The following is a 20,754-nucleotide window of genomic DNA, read 5'->3' as shown; positions in this document are numbered from 1 at the left end:
TTATTATTATTATTATTATTATTATTATTATTATTATTATTATTATTATTATTATTATTATTATTATTAGTATTATTATTATTAGTATTATTATTATTATTATTATTATTATTATTATTATTATTATTATTATTATTATTATTATTATTATTATTATTATTATTATTATTATTATTATTATTATTATTATTATTACATTATTATTATTATTATTATTATTACATTATTATTATTATTATTATTATTAAATTTATTTGCTTCATCGTTTTCAACACACTTTTAAGGGTCACACGGTGACTTTGGGCGAAAAGCGAACAACATTCTGATAAAAATAAGTTGTTTAACTGGTTTTGGTTCCTTACAGGCTTCATATGGAGAATACAGGGGAAAAAAAGACAATTTGGTGATTGAAAGTTACCTGAGAAGAGCTGCTTTTGATCGGAAGTGAAAAGTGTGGGTTGTGTTTCCAAAATTCCAACAACCGGCCTAACCTGCCTCTGGCTGTGCAAGACAATGTGTGTCAGGCCACATTTTTACTAGTCACAATAATAAACCTAAGAGAATAAAACTTTTCCAAGGTAACATTGTGATATATAGATATGTATATTCAATCCAAAGAGGGGAAAAAATGTCACAGTTTAACAACTAAATCTAAATGATGCTACTTTATTCTTTAAAACTCATCTTAAAAACATATGCCTTCATTCCTGTTAAAAACAAGCTTTATTTGTAGAAAACATTGACATTTTACAATAAACATATTTTTACAAAATGAAGTTATATTACAGTAATAATGTCAGGATTTGAATAAGTATATTATGAGTACTATATAAAGTTATTTAAATCTGTTTAGTAAGTCCTTTAAGTGAATTTCCAAACAACGACTATTTTTGCAATATGAAACCAATTTTCCTCCTTTTATAGTAAACACTTTTATTTTCAGAAGTGGATACCATTCTAGTAACAAAATAACACATTTTCCCCCTTAAATACCACTTTCTTGTAACAAAAAGCCTCTCTGAAGAAGATGGATTAAATTAAATCCATACTAAAATAATGCAGAAGAATTGCTGCCAGTCCCCATTACATAGCCACACATGATACATTTTAATAATTTATTGCAGACCTCTTGTGTATGAACCCCCCCCCCCCCCCCCCCCTGTGGCTCCTCCCCAACCCCGCTATAAGATCCACCATGTCAAATATTTAGGAGCAGGGACAACAATCACGTTTACTTCAATAACCTTTCTAGTTATGTCCATGTTGGAAGGTTTGATAGCCGTGGAAGCCGGTTGGCAGATGTTGTATGGCATATGAAGGCTTCCCAAGCTCGAAACCTCCAGTAGGCTCCACAGAGTCTCTGAGTCCTTGTGGTACCATCCAGTTAGGCAGATGTTCGGCCTTGGAACCGGACGCCATACTGGCCGCCGTCTCGGCACGGTCGCCGTGCAGGAGGTTGAGGAGTGACGAGGCGTACTGCTGCCCGGTTAAGCTCAGGTCTTCAACCGAATAGGCGGTGACGGGCGAGGTCGACGGCTCTCCACTGCGACCGACGAATGGGTGCCACGAACCGGAGGGTTCGTTGCCGGGGCCGAAAACCGAGTGGCGGCTAAGCACGGGGAGAGCCTCCGACAGGGCGGGCTGGCAGGTGTTGCTGTCCTCTAAAAGGAAATAGGCATCATTATAGCATTAGCCCACCTATCCTATTACTGCTTCCCAACTGCCAATTAATCATAAATTGAATTGAGGAGCTTAGTCAAAAAAAGTGTTTACCAAATTTTGTGTGTAGGCATTGTTTTTTGTTATAAATAATGGAATTGGGGAATTATTATTATTTTTTTTAAACTACAGAAAATAAATTATTTTGAAAAAACAGTCAGGGCTTTCCTATATTTAAGTTGAATGCAATAAGTAGACCACTTTTTGGAGAAAACTAATCAAATAAAAACTTAAAGGTTATCTTGGCGGGAATTTTGAAGGCACAGCTGTTACTATTTGACTATTAACAAGAAGTCGTACAAATAGGCACAGTCTTGAAATGCAGCTTTTTAAAAAAAGTACAATGCAATTAAAAACAATAGCACTGAGCTGGGACAGGTCTGTTCAAATAGAGAAGAAAAGATGCCACCATTGCACTGTATCACCAGACAAAGTTAAAATCTGATTAATATACTGGTCCAATAAACAAAAACAAGATCCAGATCAAGTCATGGAATCGCCCAAAATGTGAATATATATATGTCTACTTTTTTATTTTGAAATTGTTGCGGCAACATTGGGTTCTGTATGATAATCTTCCTCCACTTTACTGGCTTCTTATTGGCTATGACTGTCTGTTGCCTAACATTAGCTTCCTCCTTACACTAGAAAACGTTTTGCATGTTGTTTTTTCATTTTAATATATAAAAAAATATTTTTCTTATTTTACTTACTACTTTTACTTTTTTGTGTTTTTCATGTCTTTCATATAAAATTGGGACACTTTGTTCATTTTTAAAGGGTTTCCTTGTTAGTAAAATACTGCTCTACTTACGAAAAAAATCCAAGTTACGAAAGAAGTTCTGGAACCAATTTTTTTTGTAAGTGGATATACCACAGTACGTACATAGACGTACTTTATTTCGGAGAACTCTTTTAGCCAACTGATATGGCAGTGAGAAAAGTCTAGTGCTGTCCAATTATGCTTATAAAGGAAAAACCAAGCATAAACTATCATTCAAAATTTTTTGAATGTCATTATAGGCTCATCATTTCTTTTTTAAATTGCTGATGGAAAATCTGATTTACAGTTAACAATGCAACAAATGACAGGTAGACCATTAATTCAATTCCCGAATTAGCAGATGGTTCCAATTACCTGGCATTTATGTAATATCCTAATTATGACCTTTCACGGTGAGTAAGCACAGCTTCAACTGAATGAGTATGTTCTTGTCATTATTTCAAAACCCTGCCCCATCTTTCCACTCACCTAATTTGAGATTCTTGCGCATTTTCTTGGCTTTGACTGCCTGCATATTGCCCTTGAAATTTCTACTAAGAGCCCGGCTAAAGTGAGCATCCACCATGCTCCCGATGTCGCCATGAAAGTATCTGAGGATCACGCTACGGGAATGGCCCTCCACCTTCACGGCCACCGGGCTGTCCATGCCGTCCTCCATGGGTCAGCCGTCACTAGAAAGCACAAATGACAATCGCTAGATGAAATAGTCCACTTTTAAATGTGGCCTCCAAAAGATGTTTCTTTACCAACTAAGCTTAAGTCAACTAATGAATCATTAAGTTAATGATTCCACAGACAGTTTAACCCACAGGTGTCAAAGTGGCGGCCAAGGGGCCAAATCTGGCCCACCGCATCATTTTGTGCGGCCCGAGAAAGTAAACCATGAGTGCTGACTTTGTGTTTTAGTATCAAATTAAAATGAAAAGTATAGATGTATGTTAAATTCACTGATTTTCCCCCTTTTACATCAATAATTGGAATTTTTTAATCATTTTTTTTCTGTTTCTAATTCAAAAATCATTTTGTAAAATCTAAAAATATAAATACAAAAGCCCAAATATTCATTGTTTTAGATCAATAAAAAAACGGAATATTCAGGGCCTGTAATCCAGTTCATTTAATCCATTTATATAAAAAAAATCTAAATATTATATCTAAAATGGTCCGGCCCACATGAAATCGAGTTGACGTTAAAGAGGCCTGCGAACCAACCCGAGTTTAACCAATGAGATTTCTGCTAATACAAGAAGCACATGACTGCAATCACTTATACTTGCAAGATGCCAGATTGGTCAAAAAGTGTTGTTTTGTATGTTTGGAATGAAATCCTGCAGCTACTGCAGCCTTTTGTTGAACCGTTTGGATCCCCCTGATTTATCTAATCTCATCTCATTTTCTGAACCCCTTCGGGTCTTGGGGGTGCTGGAGCCTATCCCATCTGACTCTAGGCCAGAGCCCACCCTGGCCAGCCGATCCCAGGTCATAAGGAGACGGACAACAATGCACACTCACACCCATACCTAAGGGCAAGTTAGCGTGTCCAATCGACCTACTATGCATGTTTTTGGAATGTGAGAGGAAACCAGAGTATCCGGAAAAAACCCACTCAGTCCTGGGGAGAACATGTAACTCCACACAGGTGGACAAACCCTGGATTTGAACCCAGGACCCTAGAGCCGTGAGGCCGACATGCTAACCACACAACACCCAGCCACCCTACCTTGATTTAGAGTTCCTAAGAATTCAGATTTAGTATTGGCTGAGTTAAGCATGATAAGGTTGAAGCCCATTGGGCTATATTACTGAAGCCCTCTGAACTCTTGTCCAATGCTTGACAACATTTTCCATAAATAGCCGATATTTTATGTTTTAGCGTCATTCTTTCATTTAAAATGTGAATCTGCAGGAAGTGAGTTGCAGGAAGTAATTAGGCAATCAACATATCAATAAAACGTTCTTTCATTCTACTCTAGAAATGCATTTTCACGTTTTCATGAGTGAGACCCACTAAGCCACTGATTGTCTCAATCTTAGAAATATGATTGGCACATGTCGTTTTTAATGTAAACTTTTAAATCCAAAATTTAGCTGCCCTATGTAGGACAGTGTATAGAAATTTAAAAAAAAGTTTTGCAGCATGATGACAAGAGCACAGATAGTTGATTTTTAGCGCAGGATGACTAAGTCACTAATCTCAAAGAAAGAAATATATAATATGAAATGAAATATAAAAACGAGAAATAAATAATCCAATATATCCCACATTGTAGCTAATAAAAAAGGTTTCTTTGCTGTATCCCACCATGAATAAAAAAATCACTTACCTGACCAAAGGCGAACCACAAATGCGTCGTCACTTTGACTGCAGCCTGTTGTGTTTAATAACTACATGAGCAACAGCTAAATTTCTGAGAAGATTTTGCCCCTAACCTTTCATTTATTCGGTTAAAAACACCAATATCATATATCTGTTTATTCTCTATGCTACCAAGTGCAAACATAACCTTCACTGATGAGATATGTAAGACTGAAAGGGTGTGTGAGGCTTCTTGTACACAGCTATGTACAGAATGCCATCCAGCGCGTTTAGCCAGAATTCCTAACACCGGAGGCAGGAAAAAAAAATCCCTGTATTCTAAGTGTCAAAATGCATTGCCTCTGCCAACAACCACTGCTGATAACTGATTAAAAAATCCTTTAAGCAAAATGACTTAAAGATTCAAAACTGTAAGAAAGACTGTAGTTTTACACAAGCTTTTAAAGACCTGCCTTTTGCCCCTTTTGAATAAACACACCCTTTTTGAGTGAGTACCTGTATTTAAATGGGGAATTAAGGAACTGTAAGTCAATTGAGAATAGAAGAAGTAATACTAAGTAATATCAAGTATAGTATATAATCTTTAATTAGGACTGTATGTTGAAAACAAGAAATACTTTTTACATTTTTGAGGATCAGGTGTGGTAGATAAGAATCAGGCAAGGACATTTTTGTATGTCAGGATTCGGAAAAAGTATTTTGATGAAAATAGGGAAATACTAGTCACTAATGTTTGTCTCAGAACGGCCATGTTTTTTCTTTTTCTTTTAATTGTCAGGTGATGAGTTCCCTTAAATGAAATGTGAGTCTTGGAAGGGTGACAGTTGAACTGGCAATATGTGACAGACGCAACGTGATGTTGTCATTGTGAGCAGATAGGCCGCAATGACGTGCATTGAATTTTTGCACAGCAGTAAGATGGTTGAGTTGATCTTTTACTTTACGATAAAATAAGAGAAAGTTTTATATTTATTAGATTAGTCATAATATTACTTGTTTAAAATGATATTTCACAAGAATTTAGTGCTCCATTGTGTTAGCGACCTTTTGTCGGGAGATATAACGTGGCTGGTTTAAGTAAGCACAAGTCAAGAATCATTGTGAAAATGTATTTCATACAGGATATGTTTATTATGTCAAAAAATGCAAATAATTAGGCGAATTTCCCTCTACAGAGTACTTGAATTTTTGGAATGAAAAAATTAGGCATGCTATTTTTACTTCTTTGCTGTTTTCCCAACATTGCATATACAATCATTAAATGTGCAAATAGATGTTTCATAGCTTTAAGAAAAAACCCCAACTTAACTTTTTATACATCATTTGAACATTTGAACTCCCATTTAACAACAATCAAAGGCTTTATGCTCGAAAAAAAACACAATATCTGAATAGGATTCGTTACTTGCTACTTTAAAAAAAACAATGTATCATTCATGTTTGTTTCAAATTGTAAATTACCCTTCAGGTGTCTTTCTTTCAACTGAAGAAAGCCTTAAGCATGGGTGGCAGGCAGGCTTATGCCCCCTTCTGGCTTTTTACTCTGGCTTCGGATTCTGACGTGTTACTGAGCACAGAGGTGTTGATGGAAGGCTTCAGTAGATGCTCCTTTTTGTTTTGACTGCTTTTTTTCTTGCTCCACCCTGAACACATAATACCAAACACAGACCTCCATGATACATTCAATGTGGGACTCGTCTCTTCCACGAAAAAGAGTAGTACCTGAGTGCTCGCTGGACTTTTGAGCGCGACAACGCAATTGCATATTCCATTGTTCCCTGACGTTTTCTTTCATCAGACAGTGGAAGACGAAAACAAAAAATCCTGCAGATGAATGACATTGCATTGGTGTTTTAAGTTTGACACTCGGCGAGTATGGTTGTCATCTGTCTCTGGCTGTTCCATTTTAATTCACTCTGTTTGTTTTTGACACCAGTGTAGTAGTTCTCCAATGGAGGTTTACTTGTCTTATTAGGGATTGAATTATATTTTAGCACAATATTGTATCCTGCCGACCCGGTGGACAAGTGGTTAGCACGCCAGGCGTACAGTTCAATCCCAGATTCGAACCTTCATGTGTGGAGTTTTCATGTTCTGTGAGAGTAAACCGAAGTACTTGGAGAAAAACCACACAATTTGGGGGAGAACATGAAACCTGGAATCAGGCCCTCAACCTCTGAGCTGTGGGGCTGATGCGCTAACCACTCTACCACCACTACTGTACTAGTCATGTTTAATTGACAATAGGATTAAGACAGAGTCCTTTGTTATGAAAAGAAGCCTCCACGCAAAATTTGATTATCTGATCAGCGTGTTAAGCAGGTTTATTGATTATATTTAAGCTCAATCAGTACAAATTATTCTCTCCTTACCTTGCAAAGTGTTGAAGATGGTGAAAAGGTACATAAGAGCCACTCTCCCTGGTCCGAAGGTGAAAAAGCCTGTGATCCAGGTGAGACCCAGTAGAATGGTGAGACTGGCCACCGCTCTCAAGTTCTGCAGGGCGCTACGACTGTTGCTACCCTCCTTTTTATTGGGGCCCATCTTGCGAATCTGGAGCAGAACCACCACGAACATGGTCATGTTGATCAACAGAACCAGTAGGACAAACGCCACCACCGTCGCGTAGAAGACGACCTTGTCCTGCAACCAGCAGCTAGAAAAATCCAGCAAACTTTATTCGGTAAGTGCTTTAGGGACAATAAATGAAATGCTCAACACGTCAAACTGTAATATTTACAATTGGTCAACAGAATTGGTCCCTGCTGCAGCTGTTGAGGAAGAGATGTTGCCATAGGCGTCTTTATCTATGAGCAGCACCAAGCTGATAATGACCAAAGGGACACCTGAAAATGGGATTAAATGTAGACATCATTTTTAGTGACATCTATGCGCTGTAAACCTTTAAGTGTCATCATCACTACTTAGACCAACCACATGTATATCTTTGTGTATGTATGTATATATATATATGTATATATATATATATATATATATATATATATATATATATATATATATATATATATATATATATATATATATATATATATATATATATATATATATATATATATATATATATATATATATATATATATATATATATATATATATATATATATATATATATATATATATATATATATATATATATATATATATATATATATATTTCAGCAACACGCATATTTATTTATTAACTATCTATTTACGTCTAAAATGTATTTTCCTGTGTGCATTCTCAACCTCTTGCTATTGTGACAATGAAATTTCCCCAATCCGGGATAAATAAAGTTATCTAATCTAATCTAAATCTAATGTAATCTAATCTATTTGGGCTTTCTTAACTCTTTTACTAACGACACATCAGAGACTTTCTGATTTTGCAGAATTGAGCTTGAAATAATTATTTTTTCTTTTATATCAGTTATTTAAGAAAGTCTAACGGTAAAAATAGAGAAGGTTCTACTTTGATACATACCTGTCATTTGATAATATATTTACCATTATTTAATGTATTTTTGCAAACATTTTAGGGCTAAAACATACAGCGGAGGGACTTCTGCCCGATCCCGATCTATTCTTGAGCATGTTACTTAACGACTTATCTTTCATCGTACGGTATAAACTAGGACAAAGTCAAAGTACTTTTTATGTGCCTACCCTGTCAGTTGAAACAATTGAAACTTGGCAAACACATTCTTTTTCTCACCCCAGCCCATTGCGCAAAACTTGAGGATGTAAAGGGGCACGTAGGTGTTGAAAATCTTGACCAGGGCGTAGTACATGTGAATGGCTTCCAATGCCATCCAGGAGAAAGAGGCCAATAGAAAGTAGTGCAGCACAACTGCAGTGACGATGCACAAGCTGTAGTTGGAAAAGGACGCCAGCCACGAGTCCACCAGGAAAACCATATTCAATCCCAGCAAGGCCGTCGATAAGTTGATGAGAATTTTCGACGGGTAGTCACGGCGGAGTTTCCTGGAATGTGCATTCAGTAACGAATGGATTCTAGTAGTTTTGCTTTAGAACTACTCACGGAAAAGCCAGGTAAGTGAGGAGAGTGATGCCCAGGAAGATAGAGGATAGACCACAGCCCACATATGATATGATGGTCAACATCTGACTGTCCACTTCACTGATGGGGGCTCTGGACACATCCTGAAAATGAAAAAAAATTGGACACTGGCAAAATCTTTTGGAAACCTCAATTATTTAACATAATTTACTCTTAATGGCATTGAAACATGAACATTTATCGCTAGCCCTCCTTGTTAAAAATGTTTCACTCTTTAAGCACCTGAAATATCTTAATGAAACAATTACAATTATGGTATTCAACTGATTGAATATATATTTATTTTATTTATTGTATTATAGATCCAAAACATTTGATTGTCCTGAAAAAGCCAACATCTACTTTTTGTAAAACCCAAAGAAAGTTATGCAAACCTAATGTTTATCTTTCTGGATATATTAACGAGAATTCAAATTATTATGAATAAAAAAGTATGTTACAATGTACATATAGATACAACACAGTTGGTAAGTACATATAAGAACTCAGAAAAGATCATTTGAGTGAATTTTTCATGTTTTGAAACTGTTTTCATCTTTTCTGACTTATAATGAGAAAAGTAATAATAATTTAGGAAAAAAAAGCTTGGGGATTTGTTTTTTGCCGTTGTGCTACTTAAAAAAAATTACCTGCTCGACCCGACCTTCTAAAAAATAGGAAGAGATTTAACCTTTCATAGTGAGAAAAATGTTGAGGACCACTGAGTAGCATGCGAAGTCAGAAAAAAAAAACAGACATTATCTAACTGGCTAGTGTTTGAGCTAAATGTGTATTTTTACTTATAGTTGCTTTCCTTGATGAAGCACACAAACCAATGACTCACCATCAACACAGCGAAATGTGTTAGGTGCTCACACAGACACTGGGTCTGGACAGGGGAAAGAATTCGGGTTTCACAACCTACATCATTCCAACCACCCTGACCACCTGAGAGACAAAAAGAAATGTATTACATTATTAAAGTCAATTATCAGAAGGCAGGCAAATCCCTGCATTTTTATTGAAGTTCATTCATCCCACAGTAAAGCCTTAAGACACACTAAAAGCTCACCATTTTCTTGGAAATCCCAGAATACACACAACAGCTTGTGGTTTGGCTAATGGGCAAAAGAAAAACAACAGTATTACATATCTGAATGGTAGATTTGACAAAAAAAGAAACAGAAACTACTTCAGATCATACACGTTTTTTGTTCTTGTTTTTTTTGTTTTTATTTGTTTAATTGCCAAATGATACACTTTTTTTCTTAAGGGAAACAATATTGCTGAGGGAGCAGACATTTTGCCTAAGCAGCCAAATTCAAAGCATTACCATCTTTCTGGTCTCTTTGAGCTTTTATCTTATCACCTAGCCTGCAATTTTGGGATAATCCGTTAGTTATTGCAAAATTTATTTTCTGAGTAGTTTGACATTTGAACCCAAATATTATGACCTCCTTTTTTTCATACTACAAAAATATCCTGCAAGCGTCATCATAATCACATTTTTATTCTTGCATTATCCAGAACACAAACACACATGCATAATCTAGTATATAATCGTCCCCTTCCATCCTTTTTACCTATTGGCAGAAGTAAAAATAGGGTTGTAAAATGTTATTCTTTCTCTCTGATTTCACTGTGTATGTCAGAAATCTCACCTGCTTTGCTTTCAGATGACGGAGCGTGATCGCCACCCGCTCATCGTGAGCCAGGTTATTAATGTGGCTGCCGTTGATGGTTGCTGACACGATGTAAGAGTTCACTGTTGTTTCGTTGGGTGTTTTTAAGTCCTGTCAAGGATACCAGAAAAGGCTTTTTCCTCCAAATTAACCACAGATATTCAACTTGTCTGTGTTAGAATAGTATTATCATGTAAACATGAATAACAGTATAAGATGATCATCAAATCTTAAGGTTTTCTTTTGGGAATCTTTGTCTTGGATGGTCTTAAAAGTTAATAAAATGCACTTTTGTTTGTTCTTACAACTGCCAACTGGGACAAGTTAGCTTACCTAAGTATACTACAAGGTCCTGATTTGAGGTGTACAAAGGAACTACTCTTTCACTGTGTTGCAGCGATATTAAGTCATCATCGTCAGTTCTTGGAATACAATAAAAGAGTCAAAAGAATCAACTAGGGCAGAAAAGCAAACCTGGAAAAGATCTTGCGTTCCATAGAACTGAAACTGAATCCGTGTTTTGTTCCTCTGTCCAGGCGGAAGGAAGTTATGAAGCGAAGAGGGAAGAGATATTGTTGCATTTGCTTCTGGGATTGGATTGCTTTCAAAACTCGGGATTACTGATACCTGAAAAACACAGTTATCGGAATCAGGCAATGTGTTACTCAACAGGAACAGATTCTCTAAATTACATTTGGATTCTGGGATGAAGAGACAGAGTCAGCACTGAATGTTAGTCCGTTGAATCCCTTGGCTTCCACGTTGATCATGGATAGAGCCAGTGAAGGAGCCGTCAGACTTAACGATTCACCCAGAAAAGCCATAGTGTTCCCCATTGTGTCGGTGAGGTTGAGGATGCTTTTTTAAAAAAAATATAAATAAACATGGGTTTCAACAATCGACACAAAGTCTCTAAGACCAGAATTGGGCTCCAAATTTCTTAACCTGACAGCCACAGGAGTCACGTCCGTATCAGATAGCAAGATATTGGAGAAAACCGTAACGATGTCACCGCCGAGTTCCGGGGTGACGGTGGTTACATTTACCACCTGGTTGAGTTTCTCCACCACAGTGTTGAGCTCAGCAGACGGAATCTGTGTTGCGTTACCCAGCGTTATGTCTATTAGGTCCTGGATCATATCCACCACATCAGCGGCGTTATCTGAAGAGCAGCAGTAAGATTTGATATGTTAATTCCCTTTTCCTGTTGATACATTATTTCGGGAAGGCTGAAAGTAGAATTTTTAAAATTTTAATCTGCTGTTGAACCTCTTACCGGTGGTAACGGTGATATTGCCAAGGTCAGAAATGGTCACAATTGGCTTACATTCTGACATGTTCGGATGGTCCCAGGTCGTTGTGTCATTTTCAATGTGTAATTTACTGAATACAATCAGATGACAGGTGAATTATCATTAGGCATTTTATCAAATTTCGCCGTTTAAGATTTTTCTAACGACACAACGAGTAAAACAGCATGTAACAAAGGCAGAAAACAGTGGAAAATTGCTTAAATCAAATTTTAACCTTGTTTGCTACTGGTTTAAATGTGTGACATAAGTTATGTGAATGTTTTAAAATTTTAATCCCCACATTGGTCGTCATACATTTTGTGATAATAAGATCACACTTATTTGTGTGTTAAGAAAACGGAGATTTAACCGACGTCATTATTCTTAACATGAACTACTCAAGCGTTATCACTGTTGAAGCCAGCTGTCTCCATGGTAACAGATTCTGACTGAGGTTAACAAGATATGTATGAAGTAAATAGAGCCATATGAAAAGATTCTTCACCTCATTTCATCATCTTCCAAGATAAATGTTGGAAGAAATGACTAAATCCAATGTTGACGCAACACCATACGTAATCCCCTGAATCGGTGTTATTGCGTCGGTTCATGATATATTTATGGCTTTTAATATTTACCTAAGGCTCTACTGTAGTCTAGAGCCTGAGTCTGTAGACTCTGTGTTTGAATTTCATCTGTCTTTTCCTGTCCGCTTTGTTCTACACCCCCTAAATACTTGTTCATTGAACACTCAAAATTGTCCAATCGTGTAAATGTTTGTTTAAACTTATGCTGCAATTGGTTGACCCTGTCTCTCTTTATGTGTTATAAAAAAGAATGGATTGTTTGTACAGTCGGAAGTTAACATTCAAGTCATACTTGATTCCTTACCAAAGTCGGTGGGCTCGGTTGGAACTTGGTTTTCTGCAGCCCATCTCCTGAATCTCTTGAGGAAAGGTCTCTGGCCAAAAATATTCACCGTAGATTGTCGTTGTCAAATTCTCTAAACAATTTTGAGGAACTGAAAAAAAAAAAACTGTCTATAAAGGCAGAATCTCACAACAGTGGGAGACTCACTGCCAGTCCTCCCACTTTGAATGAAATATTGTCATTATATGTTTAAGAAAAGTTAGTTATTGGGCATTTTTAAATGTTGGAATAAAAGGGAAATATAAAATATTCTTAGTTATCAATCTGTTATGAAATTTGAGTTAAATATGGTGATCCAATATCAAGTTATCACAAAATTCCTTTTCTGACCTCTGAGACTTGCCGGCCAGATACTAACTTTGACAGCACATTTTTGGTCATGTAGTCTTGTAAACTTACATGAATTCATTAATTTTCCATTCTACTTATCCTCACAAGGATCATGGGAATCTTGGAGCCCTGAATTGGTGGCCGATCAAGCATAGGGCACAATGGAACAAAATACCTGTGGACAATTCTGAGATTTCTTCAAGATGTGTGAGGTAACAAGAGCTCCAGGAGAAAACCCACGCAGCCATGGGGAGAACATACAAACACCCCAGCCAATAAGGGTTGAACCCTCAATCTCAGAACTGTGAGCCAGATGTGGCAACCACCTTCAACTTGCCATTATACTTACAATATATACCAAATGTTACATTTTGGCCAACATGTCCCAAAACGTATATGGATGCATGTGGTCTTTATTAAGTTTTTTTTTAATATTATCAAGAATAGTTACGATATTTTCACACCTATAGGGCATGCTTAAAAGTGTAAAATTTACCCAATCAGTTGCTGCATCTTTTGGTTACATTATTTGCTCACGCGCTATTTTTACATAGTGAAAAGGCAGTATAGAAAATCACTGAATATTATATTATTCTATAGTTTATTCATCTGTATTGATCAAAAGGTTCCTATAAAACAACTTGTTATTTTTTTTAGGAGGGTTCTTGTGCGCCCCCCAAAAAGATTGCACCTTAAGAGGTCGCCTGCATTGCCCATAGTAAAAACCAGCCCAACTTAAAGGGTTATTTTTTTTAGGTATTTCCTTTCTCTCCTTATATGTTTTATTCCTCACATTTTTTTTCCATTACTTTTAAATTTCCACTTTAATTTATACTCACATATTTGTTTCATGGATATGTTTGTAGTTTCAATAACAGTGAAGTCATTTTCATACTGGGATGAAAGAGTGGCATTTATAAAATCTTTAAATTCTTCAACATTGCCACCATAAAGCCTCTGGATATGGAAGTCGCATGTGTACCTGTTTGTGATGTAAAAAACACAAAGTACTGCATTAATTTGGGGAGAAAACAGACTGAGCTTACAGAAAAATGCACTTACTCTTTGAACCAATTATAGAAGTGCTAGTTGAACAGGAAAGCAGAGGTTTGCATTTATCAAAGACTGTTTTTCAATTTCATATGACAGACAGTATGTAATACCTTTCACTGCAACACTCACCATCTGTACATCGAATCCCTGTGGGTCTCTGCAAATACATAAAAAGTTCAGCAATGACTCAATGGAAGTTGAGATGAGTCATGGTGTACCTCCAGGCATTTTCCACAATGACAAGATTCCATAGTCGCAAACTGGTGTTCGCTATCAGTACTTCGTTTAACTTTGGACACAAGAGAATTCAATAAGTGGACATAGATATACTCTTGTATCCAACAAGATAGCTTTGGTTGTGATGGTCTTACCCACTGCTCAATTATTTCTTTTGGTTTCATGGCGTTACCGGTGAAATCCACTTTAATTGTGACCCTCAGAAAAAGATCTGCTTCAACTGCAAGGCAAAATAATATAAAGCATGTGAATGAGTGTCTTTTAAAGTCCTGCATTTAATATGTTTAAATGGAAACTATTTCTTCCATTTATGTTTTTTCTTTTTACTAAATACAGTCAAACGGATTTAGGAAGCTGGCTCAACAGTCGTTCTCCTTGCAATTAAAAATCCAAAAGACTGTTTTTGTGTCTTTATTTGTGCCCTGGTCAACATGATAACATTCAAATGGTTTACTGTAGCTAGAATGATTAAACTAGTATATGACACAGAATAGTGTACTTTCAGTCAACATTAATAAAGGTAAGCTAATATTTGAACAATGTAAATATGAGGTAGACAGTGAATTCAAACTCACCCACGGGAATCACATGTATGCTATTTGATTGTGTCGTTAGGAGCATTGTGTCAGTGGAGAAAGGTCGACTCAACAATTTGAAAGTGTTGGCCTGAATCACTTCAACATTGGCTTCAGGTTGCACCACGATTTGAACTTTGGAACTAAAACTTAATCAAGAAAAGAGAAATACACAATAATATGTTATTTATCTTTCTTTAACTTGGATGCATTGAATGCATTTTGGAGACTTGAATTGAGCTCACCACTTGTGGCAAGATGTGCTTAATGCTTCTCTTATTTCCTGTGGAGAAAATACCGCAATACTTAGTATTTTAGTATTTTCCTTCCAATTGGAGGGTTTTATAGTACAGTGGTACATCTCCTTACGAAATTAACTACCAAATAATCCCTTTAAAAATGATCAAAATGTCCCAATTTTGTATAAGTGATTTGAGAAACCCACTAATAATTTGGGAAATTGATGCAAAAATATTTAATAATGTATTAAAATGAAGAACAAACATTTCCTATTTGTGCAGGTGCATAAGTTTCAGGAGGTGGCAAATGCATACCTGGCAACTTATACGTTTTGCCTGTATTTTATAGGTTTTTTTATCATTTCAAATTGTGTACGCCGTATACCAACTTTTGAAATATATATTTTTTTCATAAGTACTTTTTTTTTGGAAAACCGATCTCGTCTTTCCTATTTCGGCTCTAATTCGGATTGTCTCGGGTACTGGTAGCTACCAAAAATGTCATTGTCGATTGTTAATGTTGTCATGCTTTGAGCATAATATGTGTGTCAGTCGTTTCAGCCTCTATATAAACATAGCGCGTCAGCAAGCAATGTACCCAGACACTCAAGCTGTCAGCGACATCTAGCGACATCTACAGAATCTGGAATTTAGTGCATGCAAAAGGCATTGGAAGCAATTATGTGGGCACTATGTGAGGAAATATGTGCCATATTTTGTTTATACAGTTTATTATCGCCTAATAGGAGGAATTGCAATCATTAATAAGGGGAGCAATTAGCCGAGGTTGACAGGTATGCAAACTTTAGGCAACACACAAAGCACAGGAACACACAAACACAGACCAATAGAGTGTAGGGAGATTGTCAATAGAATTTTCGTATATCGGAACAATAATTTGCAAATCAAAAGGTTTCGTAAGATGAAAATTCCACTGTATTGTTGCTTCATTTAACGACTACACACCCTACCTGAGGTAATTGTGCATTGCATGTATGCCTGTTTGGGATGAAAGATTATATAATTAAACACCTTATTTAAATCCTTCTCTGTATTGGTTAAATATTACCTGGTAAGCAAGTCCACGGAAATGATGGCGACGGAAATGCTCCGAGGGAAAATTTCCTCCAACTGATAAGAGATGATAGTTTGATTCACATGTGATAAATCTTAACTCTCTGTTATATCTTTCTTACCCAATGTTTGGTGATTTCTGTCAATGACACCGAACAATTTTCCTGTTTCGTTGGCCAGGTGGCAAATGTCTGCATTTGGATTTTAAAGAAGGCCCATTCTAAGAAAAAAAAAATACAGACCAATAACACATTTCTACATCTTTTAGAATACAAATATTCTATGCAAAATACATATTTTTACTACTTTTTGAACTGGTATGTGCTATTTGCCCGAAATTTTTTGAAAAAAATGCATGTTTCCAGAACCCTAACCCTAACCCTAACCTTAAACCTAATCCTAACCCTTAGGATACAATTCTAAACATTGTGCCTACCTACACTAGATATTAAATTCACCTTAAATGATTCCGATAACTTAATAGAATATGTGTATGCTATTATAATAATGTTGATTAAAGAAAAAAAAACTTCCTGTCATTTAAATAAAGGTTTTCAATCTAAATAGAATCAAATCCATTTTCAATTTTAGGAAAACTATCAAGTCTTTTTTTTACTTTTAATTTGACATAAATATGCACTGCTGCGTGCCTGAAAACAATGACACATAAATCTGTTTTGGTTCGTTTTGGACGGAAAAAAGTTTAAACTCAGGAATACCGAGTGCATCTCTTCTCAAAAAGGCACCACAGTTTGGGAACCTATCACGAAACATCTCCTTACCACAGTTTAGGTTTCCGTCCGTCTCTGGGGGGCAATCGTAGTATTTCCAATGGCGCTGGTCCCAACTCACAACATTTCCATCTGCGCACGTCCACCTCAACAGGTCCTCATTACGCGTATCCCAAATCCGGAACTGACTGATCTCCCCCAGGAACTCGGTCCCTTCCACCGCTTTCACGGTACCCCTGGCATCCACATAGTGAGACACCCCCAGAGTCAGAGTGCCATTCTGGGCCAAATGCTGGTATTGGGTTGCCGTTGGGTAATTATGGCTTATGAAGGACGTGGTTTTTTTCAAAGAGAGATGCAATCTGTTAGAACTACTTGACCAAGTGATGCAGACGGAATTCCACTGGAGATATTCCAACTGAAAATCCAGATGGCGTTTTTGTCCCAAGACCCACACGAAAACCTGTGACCCTGTGCTCCCAAAGCCTAGTTCCACATGTCCACTCCCTGGAGCTCTATATTCAAAAGCGGTCCATTTTGCGTTGGTAGCGCGACGCAGTAACATGCAGACGCTCACTTCCTGAAGTGGGGGCATCTGTACTGTGGCAGGGTTAAGCTGCCACAAGCATTGATGAGCCTTGAAGTGGACCTTCTTGCCCCACAGACTGCTGCTGCTGCTGCTCGAGGCTAAGAAACACACAAATAGAAATAAATAGTCATGTTTTGTTGTGAATGATAGCGACTAATGCGGTGATGGCGCAAAGTTCTGGGTTCTAATCCAGGTCATGTCCATCTGTGTTCTCTCTGGACCTGTGGGGGTTTTCTCCGGGTACTCTGGTTTCCTCCCACATTCCAAAAACATGCATGCTAGGCTGATTGGACACTCTAAATTGCCCTTAGATATGGGTGTGATAGTGCAGGGTTGTCCGTCTCCTAGTGCCCTGCGATCGGTGATTAAGGGTGTCCCCCGTCTCAGCTGGGATAGGCTCCAGCACCCCCTCCGACCCTTGTGAGGATAAGCAATTCTGAAAAAGAATGAATCAATAGAAGCCTTTTTAACAAAAGATCATTTCCAAAGGATTTTCATGTTGGATTCTTTCCATTTCAATCGATTCAAATAGATTGTTTCTTCTCCAATGTACATATTGTGTGGATAAAAAGATGCATTGTTATGCTACAGGTTTTTAACTGTAATGAATACAATAAAACCAATACAAACAAGTTAATGCTTTATATTAAATCACTAGAGTTAAAGATTTAGCGCTGAGAGGACTACATTTAATGAATGGAAAGTTAATAGTAAATGAATCATTTATGAAACCATGTTTTAATAGAATGATTAAGGCATTTAATATCGTTTTTTCAAATTTTAAAGATGGTCTCAAAAATCTAAAATGAAGCTTGGAATAAATAATGGTATACATCCACTACTTAATAAAATTGATCTAACACAAAATGACCCACATCATTTTCTAGATCTACCATTCCTGTTCTAATCATTAGTGTTTAATTCTTATGTTGTGAATAGAATGGAAAAAATATTCAAAACATCAATATTGCCCTTTCATTTTATTTAGGTGATGTAACTATGTTATTCATATTAATTTGCAAATTGTCCAATCATTCATTATTGTACCACATCGTTTGGAAATTGATGATTTAACCTAAACTGCTAATAGTCACCATGTTGATGTTTGACAATTAATACACAAACCAAAGAAGAAATTTAAAAAAAAGTATTCATTATTCAATGTTTCTTCCAGCTTGTAAAAAGAATAGTCATTCATAAAAGTCACAAGTCTTACGTGAAGCCACAAGACACACCGAAAGGAGCAAAGAAGCAGTCAAGGAGGACAAAGTTGGAGCAGAACACATTGCTGCCAAAAGGTACAAGCACAAATCTAAAACTCTCAGGAGGGGGACGTTCAAATGGACATCAGCTGTGACAGAAAGAAAGATAGATAGAAATAAGCAATTTTAGATAAATGTACAATATGTGTTCATTGTCTTTCCAGCATGAGACTCACCATGATGGCCTCTTTATACGCTTCCAATGGGATGACAAAAAAACCCCTAATCAAGTTGTTTTTGTGAGATTAATCTGGTGGGCTTTCATATGAATTGGCCTGGAGTGTTGGTAAGTGTTACCTTTTCATAAGAAGCCACCCCCGCATGCTTTCTTACTTCCTTCGCTGAGTTACTCAGTAACTTCAGCAATAAACATAAGCAAGGCGGATAAGAGTCAAAAGTGGACTTGTCCTCCATTTACATCATAAAACTATGCAAACAGCCAATGACATACTGAACACTTTTTACAATTATTGTTTGACTGATAAAATTAGGCTTTCAATATGCTGTCCTTTTTGGACTTTGATTATTGTATAAATGTAGAACAAAATAAAGTTCAATCTGAATTCATATTCAATAAAGGCTGAAGTTGATATATATATATATATATATATATATATATATATATATATATATATATATATATATATATATATATATATATATATATATATATATATATATATATATATATATATATATATATATATATATATATATATATATATATAAATATGTATATATATATATATATATATATATATATATATATATATATATATATATATATATATATATATATATATATATATATATATATATATATATATATATATATATATATATATATATATATATATATATATATATATATATATATATATATATATATATATATATATATATATATATATATATATATATATATATATATATATATATATATATATATATATATATATATATATATATATATATATAAAAATATGTATATATATATATATATATATATATATATATATATATATATATATATATATATATATATATATATATATATATATATATATATATATATATATATATATATATAAATATGTATATATATATATATATATATATATATATATATATATATATATATATATATATATATATATATATATATATATATATATATATATATATATATATATATATATATATATATATATATATATATATATATATATATATATATATATATATATATATATATATATATATATATATTAAGATTTATTATCATATATAATACATTGATAGTCAATTATTCTTCCAAATATAATCCAAATGTTCTTTTTGAGCCCTTGAGCAGAAAAGTTATAATAGTCTTAGATTTTTCTTGGTAATTTGGTTTTATTTATTTTATGTTCGAATTCAGTTAGTTTTAATTTATTTCTGGAGTAAATTTGCTGTCTGTTTCTTTACTTGTAATTATGTAGTTGTTTTTTTTTAATTATAGTTTTAATGGTAGTTTTAGTTCATACCTTGCATTATTCTATAGGTGCAGAGGTTTATAAAAATATTTAAAAAGATGTATCTAACATAAGTTAGATTTACTTATAACTCTTTTATTTATTTCAGTTATTAAAATTAGTTTTTCAATTTAAGGTTCTTCAGTTCATTTTGGTTAACGTAGACCAGGGGTAGGGAACCTATGGCTCGGGAGCCATATATGGCTCTTTCCATGGATGCATCTCATGGATACTGATTGATTAGCAACAGCATAACAATGTTGTCCAAATAATTTGGAGAGTTTTTTGTACTTTAAAAGTGGTGAAATGACAAAAACAAAACAAAAATCACACATTTTCAAATATTTTTACTTTTCAATTCTGAGA

At 35.1% G+C, this 20,754-nt stretch overlaps 2 protein-coding genes across 2 annotated transcripts; both read right to left on the bottom strand.

Moving 5' to 3' along the window:
• Nucleotides 1-1,183: 1,183 nt before the first annotated feature.
• vgll1 (vestigial like family member 1) lies at nt 1,184-5,057 on the bottom strand. Its single transcript, XM_077732939.1, has 3 exons — nt 4,828-5,057; nt 2,972-3,174; nt 1,184-1,661 (listed from the first exon to the last, which is right to left on the bottom strand). The coding sequence occupies exons 2-3, from the start codon at nt 3,159-3,161 to the stop codon at nt 1,249-1,251; spliced, it is 603 nt and encodes a 200-aa protein (XP_077589065.1). The 5' UTR covers nt 3,162-3,174; nt 4,828-5,057; the 3' UTR covers nt 1,184-1,248.
• A 907-nt stretch (nt 5,058-5,964) lies between these two features.
• On the bottom strand, nt 5,965-17,696 carry adgrg4a (adhesion G protein-coupled receptor G4a). The gene is made up of 25 exons (XM_077732942.1): nt 17,075-17,696; nt 16,415-16,512; nt 16,288-16,349; nt 16,190-16,217; nt 15,225-15,262; nt 14,980-15,128; nt 14,539-14,624; nt 14,386-14,456; nt 14,297-14,324; nt 14,177-14,199; nt 13,954-14,096; nt 12,746-12,875; nt 11,839-11,945; nt 11,508-11,724; nt 11,255-11,420; nt 11,037-11,189; nt 10,542-10,673; nt 9,953-9,998; nt 9,725-9,828; nt 8,863-8,984; nt 8,536-8,804; nt 7,561-7,666; nt 7,193-7,476; nt 6,543-6,644; nt 5,965-6,463 (listed from the first exon to the last, which is right to left on the bottom strand). The coding sequence occupies exons 1-25, from the start codon at nt 17,616-17,618 to the stop codon at nt 6,339-6,341; spliced, it is 3,333 nt and encodes a 1,110-aa protein (XP_077589068.1). The 5' UTR covers nt 17,619-17,696; the 3' UTR covers nt 5,965-6,338.
• Between the last annotated feature and the right edge of the window lie 3,058 nt (nt 17,697-20,754).

The sequence above is a fragment of the Stigmatopora nigra genome, chromosome 14 (genome assembly GCF_051989575.1).
Source record: "Stigmatopora nigra isolate UIUO_SnigA chromosome 14, RoL_Snig_1.1, whole genome shotgun sequence".
Taxonomy (NCBI): Eukaryota; Metazoa; Chordata; class Actinopteri; order Syngnathiformes; family Syngnathidae; genus Stigmatopora; species Stigmatopora nigra.
Note: the sequence above shows the minus strand (reverse complement) of the source record. Positions and strands in the feature narration are given on the sequence as shown.

Excerpts from the sequence above, each read along its gene's own strand:
- vgll1 (XM_077732939.1), bottom strand. The coding sequence starts at position 3,161 with ATGGAGGACGGCATGGACAGCCCGGTGGCCGTGAAGGTGGAGGGCCAT. Across the intron at positions 1,662-2,971 it reads GCGCAAGAATCTCAAATTAG|AGGACAGCAACACCTGCCAG; the intron begins GTGAGTGGAAAG and ends ATTTCCTTTTAG.
- adgrg4a (XM_077732942.1), bottom strand. The coding sequence starts at position 17,618 with ATGCCCCCACTTCAGGAAGTGAGCGTCTGCATGTTACTGCGTCGCGCT. Across the intron at positions 15,129-15,224 it reads AGCACATCTTGCCACAAGTG|TTTTAGTTCCAAAGTTCAAA; the intron begins GTGAGCTCAATT and ends TTCTTGATTAAG. Across the intron at positions 10,674-11,036 it reads GAACGCAAGATCTTTTCCAG|GACTTAAAAACACCCAACGA; the intron begins GTTTGCTTTTCT and ends TATCCTTGACAG.